Raw genomic sequence first — 5,815 nt, 5'->3', positions numbered from 1 at the left:
TTGGGTTTAGAACTTCATTGTTGGGGATATCAACTAAATTGTAGCCTTAAGTTTAGTTAACCAGTCTCTACCTAGCAAGTTAAACGGTTGAGTGGGTGATGACAGAAAATCATGTTCAACATTCATTGGTCCATTCATGGGTTGTCACGGTTTCGGCCGAGGCTGCCTCTCTTCCTTGCTCGGGCAGGCTTCGGCGGTCATCGTCCCCGGAGTACTAGCTGCCACCGTTGTATGTTTCGATGTTCGTTTGGTTTTGTCTTTATGTTGTACACCTGTTATCGTTTAGCGTTCATTAGTGTGTCCTATAAGTTCTCGTTTTGTTAGTCATGTGGCATGTGTGATTGAGCTTACTGTCTACTAGACTGTGTTTCGTTCCTCCTCTGTTTGGAGAGGTTTTCGCACTTGTTGTGCGCGTTGTAATTTTTCTTGTGTGTTTTACGCCTGTGTGCGTAATTGCTTGCCTTTAGGCTCTTTTGGATCGTTTGGAGTGTTGGATCACTAAAGTCTGTTGGACTGAGCTTCTGCGTCCTGCGCTTGATTTCCTGCACCACATCTACACACAGCACCTTCTGACATGGGTTTTGTTTCAAAATGCATTACTGGGGTGGTATTCCTTAAATTCTTGATGAAGGCTCTGATTAACGTGCCGATTATATGTTTTTTGTTGGAAGCTGTTTTAAAAAGCATAGAAAATGCCCCAATCTTTGTCTGACATGCTTTGGACAGTCATACAGTGCTTTAACCTTATCAAATGATCCGTAAAGGGACCACTGAATATTTCTCAGAACCCTTTTTACACCACATATGTACATCTACGTGTGGGTGTTGAAGTTGTATTTTCCCCGCTGGATCAGCACCTCCAACGGTGCTCTTAGAAGGTTTAGTACCCATGATTTCTAATAATCTTCTTAGACCCTTATTATGACACCATCTCTAATAACCACATACAACTTGGTAACCCTCATATATGCAAACCGATTATACATTCAGTATTATAATACTGCAGGCTATCCAATTCCTACTTGCAGGCTATCCAATTCCTGCTAATAGACTGGTCCAACAGTATATTTCAGGTGATTATAGGCAAACCATTTCCTACTATTGGAGACACCAATGTGCTCCCATTGATCAATGTTAACTGGTCAGATTCATTATTATAGGGAAATAGTTCTGCCAAATTGAACGCCATCATTTTCTGGATGAGGAGGACAAGATATCTTTCACCATTAAGGCTTGGCTGAAAAACAGACAGTCCCTAACAGAGGTCTTTCACCATTAAGGCTTGCATTAAGCATTGTCTTGCATTAGGAGGAACCTAGGGCCAACCGCACCAGCATATGGTTTCACAAGGGGTCTGAGGATCTCATTTCGGTACCTAATGGCAGTCAGGCTACCTCTGGCGAGCACATGGAGGGCTGTGCGGCCCCCCAAAGAAATGACACCCCCACCATGACTGACCCACCGCCAAACCGGTCATGCTGGAGGATGTTGCAGGCAGCAGAACGTTCTCCACAGCGTCTCCAGACTCTGTCACGTCTGTCACATGTGCTCAGTGTGAACCTGCTTTCATCTGTGAAGAGCACAGGGCGCCAGTGGCGAATTTGCCAATCTTGGTGTTGTCTGGCAAATGCCAAACGTCCTGCACGTTGTTGGGCTGTAAGCACAACCCTCACCTGTGGACGTCGGGCCCTCATACCACCCTCATGGAGTCTGTTTCTGACCGTTTGAGCAGACACATGCACATTTGTGGCCTGCTGGAGGTCATTTTGCAGGGCTCTGGCAGTGCTCCTCCTTGCACAAAGGCGGAGGTAGCGGTCCTGCTGCTGGGTTGTTGCCCTCCTACGGCCTCCTCCAAGTCTCCTGATGTACTGGCCTGTCTCCTGGTAGCGCTTCCATGCTCTGGACACTACGCTGACAGACACAGCAAACCTTCTTGCCACAGCTCGCATTGATGTGCCATCCTGGATGAGCTGCACTACCTGAGCCACTTGTGTGGGTTGTAGACTCCGTCTCATGCTACCACTAGAGTGAAAGCACCGCCAGCATTCAAAAGTGACCTAAACATCAGCCAGGAAGCATAGGAACTGAGAAGTGGTCTGTGGTCACCACCTGCAGAACTACTCCTTTATTGGGGGTGTCTTGCTAATTGCCTATAATTTCCACCTGTTGCCTATTCCATTTGCACAACAGCATGTGAAATGTATTGTCAATCAGTGTTGCTTCCTAAGTGGACAGTTTGATTTCACAGAAGTGTGATTGACTTGGAGTTACATTGTGTTGTTTAAGTGTTCCCTTTATTTTTTTGAGCAGTGTAGTTCTGCCAAATTGAACGCCATCATTTTGTGGATGAGGAGGACAAGAGATCTTTCACCATTAAGGCTCGGCTGAAAAACAGACAGTCCCTCACAGAGGTCTTTCACCATTAAGGCTTGGCTGTAAAACAGACAGTCCCTCACAGAGAGGTCTCTTACATTTTTTAAGTAGTGGCCAGAGGGATGTCCGAGTCCATCCGGGTCACAGCACCAAATGTTGTGGAAAATAAGATCCAAAGATGAAGGCAGAGATTATTTAATTGTATAATAGAAAAATATTTAATCAAGCAGCTGCAGGGGAGATTATTCTGATTTCACAGGGAAGAATTTAAAGAATAAATGGTTACATGTCCCTTATATAGTGGGAGGTGATAATACAATCATATTGTTACACAACAGTTATTTTATACAAGCAACAGTCCCAGAACACAATGGCCTTGTGTCAGGGTGCAGATACACCAGGAGTCTATGAAAGGCATAACATCACCGTCCAACACAGAACATATCCCTTGAGAAGTTACAACAGCTCACCCCAAATTATGGCACCACACTAGCTTTCACTCAAATGTGAGGGGTGAAATGTAGAGAGGGCAGTAATTCTGCATGTGTGAACTACACATTGACACATCCAGCCCAAAGCGGGAGGTTAAAAAAATACGTTCTTAGTCGCCAAAGTAACGGAGCATGTTTTTAACATTTATAACCCTTAAACCTTTTTTATTATAACCATTATAACCCTGGCTTATAACCCTTATTACTTAACCATTATAACCTTTATAACCATTATAACCATTATAACCATTATAACCCTTATTACTTAACCATTATAACCATTATAACCCTTATTACTTAACCAGTATAACCCGTATTACTTAACCATTATAACCATTATAACCATTATAACCATTATAACCATTATAACCATTATAACCATTATAACCCTTATAACCCTTATTACTTAACCAGTATAACCCGTATTACTTAACCATTATAACCATTATAACCATTATAACCATTATAACCATTATAACCATTATAACCATTATAACCCTTATTACTTAACCATTATAACCATTATAACCCTTATTACTTAATCATTATAACCCTTATAACCCTTATTACTTAACCATTATAACCATTATAACCATTATAATCCTTATTACTTAACCATTATAACCATTATAACCATTATAACTATTATAACCATTATAACCCTTATTACTTAACCATTATAACCATTATAACCCTTATAACCCTTATTACTTAACCATTATAACCATTATAACCCTTATAACCCTTATTACTTTTTCCATTATAACCATTATAACCCTTATAGCCCTCATTACTTAACCATTATAACCATTATAACCCTGGCTTATAACCCGTATTACTTAACCATTATAACCATTATAACCCTTATAACCCTTATTACTTAACCATTATAACCCTTATAACCCTCATTACTTAACCATTATAACCATTATAACCCTTATAACCCTCATTACTTAACCATTATAACCATTATAACCATTATAACCATTATAACCATTATAACCCTTATTACTTACCCATTATAACCATTATAACCCTTATAACTTATAACTCAATAGTTATGGGAATTACCACCGGACAAAACTCATCACTCTTCATCACAGTCAAAGTCACAGTCATTTTCCTCATCCCCTGTTTCTCTTTGCCTCTTTATGCTTCCCTTTGACTCTCCGCTCATTTCTCCGCTCCTCTTTTGCCCTGCCCCAGCCTCTCCGTTCCTCCCTGTATCATCCTGTTTTCCATTCTGACAATCATCTGGGAACACCTTGACACCATCTTTGGAGTGCTTGACATCACCATAATACTGGTTCAGCATCTTATACAGGTCTGCCAAGGTGTTTGAGGGCAATCTGTCCCCCCTTACATACTTTTTGTTCTCACCCCAGTGTGCTTCGGCCACCCACTGTCTCTGGGTGCTGTTGTAACAGCAGTAGGCTGTCCACAGGAGAGATGGGATGTTCACTCGGTTGTTCAGTGTGTTGCTCTTACTGGGCACTGCTCCAGTCACCACATAGGCCTTTATCTTCCCGTTGTTATCAAGACAGTCCTTCTGAAGCGTTTTTCTGACACTGCACTCCATTGAACGCCAGCTGACTTGGTTGAAGGAACTTGCCTGGGGAACGACGTTTGTCAGGGTGAAAGTGGACTTCTTGGTTTCCATATCAGGCACATACGAACATGGGAATAGATGACCTCTGTGTATTTTCATGTTTTTTATTTTTACTTCGTAGTCCGCGTCCGCAGCCTGCTTTTTGACGTTTTTATCCACCTTCATGTCATGTATGTTTTTAATATCTTCCAGCTGCAGAAACATCAGTCATACATTAACTCTTTAAAACGTTCATACATTATCTCTTTAAAAAGTTCATACATTAACTCTTTAAAAAGTTCATACATTAACTCTTTAAAATGTTCATACATTAACTCTTTAAAAAGTTCATACATTAACTCTATAAAAAGTTCATACATTAACTCTATAAAATGTTCATACATTATCTCTTTAAAAAGTTCATACATTAACTCATTCAAATATTCACAATTTCACAATCCAAACTTAAGCTGAACATGGTTGCACCAAAAGGTGCATTCGTGTCTCAAAGATACTGTATGTCTATACCAGTAAACAAATACAAATGTTGAATGAATAGATATTAGACCTACAAACAACAATCATACATTAATTAATTGTGTTATATGACAAAACATTAGGCCTACCTGGGGCTCGATCATCCAGGGTTGATCTGGTCTGCCTTTAGGAGGAGGACCAGTGAAGGTGTAGGCTGAAAACACAGGGATCTTGTTGGTCGTGTCGTAGAGAGTTGCAAACCTGTATTTGTCTTTGTACTTCTGGCAAATCGGTTTGTAGCGGTTCTGGTCCTTGACTGTCCCATCAACCAAAATACCCGGGAGATTTGGAGTTGTCCCCTCCAGGAAGAAATCACTGCACTCTTTAACTTCGCTGAACTTCACCACTACATGAGAGAGAGAAGGAGGAAGGAGAGAGAGGAGGAGGAGAGTAGAGAGATGATTCAATACCTCCATCATCACCTGAAGACTGGACACCACAGAGACAAAGATGAAGTTACAGAGACCAGTTGGTAGACTGGAGACTGCTGAGCTGAGACAAAACAGACTGCTTTAAATAGGTTTTCAGAGACCAGTTGGTAGACTGGAGACTGCTGAGCTGAGTCAAGACAGACTGCTTTAAATAGGTTTTCAGAGACTCCTCCTTCAGATGTCAAGACAGATAGGGTGGATTTGCATAAACTCCTCTGTATGCTTACATGGAAACTGCTGTAACAAATAAAATGTGACTCACCTACTGAAGGCCTATTCCATGGGACTGTATGGTGATCAGGCCTCTGGGCCTTTTAACAAGAACCACCACAGACATTTTAATTTACTTCATGTTAATTCAACATTTTCATGGGCCCTAACTCTGCCATTGAGAA

The 5,815-nt window shown here is 41.1% G+C and overlaps 1 protein-coding gene across 1 annotated transcript; it reads right to left on the bottom strand.

Moving 5' to 3' along the window:
• Window positions 1–3,888: 3,888 nt before the first annotated feature.
• LOC121564736 (endonuclease domain-containing 1 protein-like) lies at window positions 3,889–5,537 on the bottom strand. The gene is made up of 2 exons (XM_045211802.1): window positions 5,079–5,537; window positions 3,889–4,665 (listed from the first exon to the last, which is right to left on the bottom strand). The coding sequence occupies exons 1-2, from the start codon at window positions 5,406–5,408 to the stop codon at window positions 3,952–3,954; spliced, it is 1,044 nt and encodes a 347-aa protein (XP_045067737.1). The 5' UTR covers window positions 5,409–5,537; the 3' UTR covers window positions 3,889–3,951.
• Between the last annotated feature and the right edge of the window lie 278 nt (window positions 5,538–5,815).

Source organism: Coregonus clupeaformis, chromosome 39 (genome assembly GCF_020615455.1).
Source record: "Coregonus clupeaformis isolate EN_2021a chromosome 39, ASM2061545v1, whole genome shotgun sequence".
Classification (NCBI taxonomy): Eukaryota; Metazoa; Chordata; class Actinopteri; order Salmoniformes; family Salmonidae; genus Coregonus; species Coregonus clupeaformis.
The sequence above is the reverse complement of the archived record's forward strand: the minus strand, read 5'-3'. Positions and strand labels throughout refer to the sequence as shown.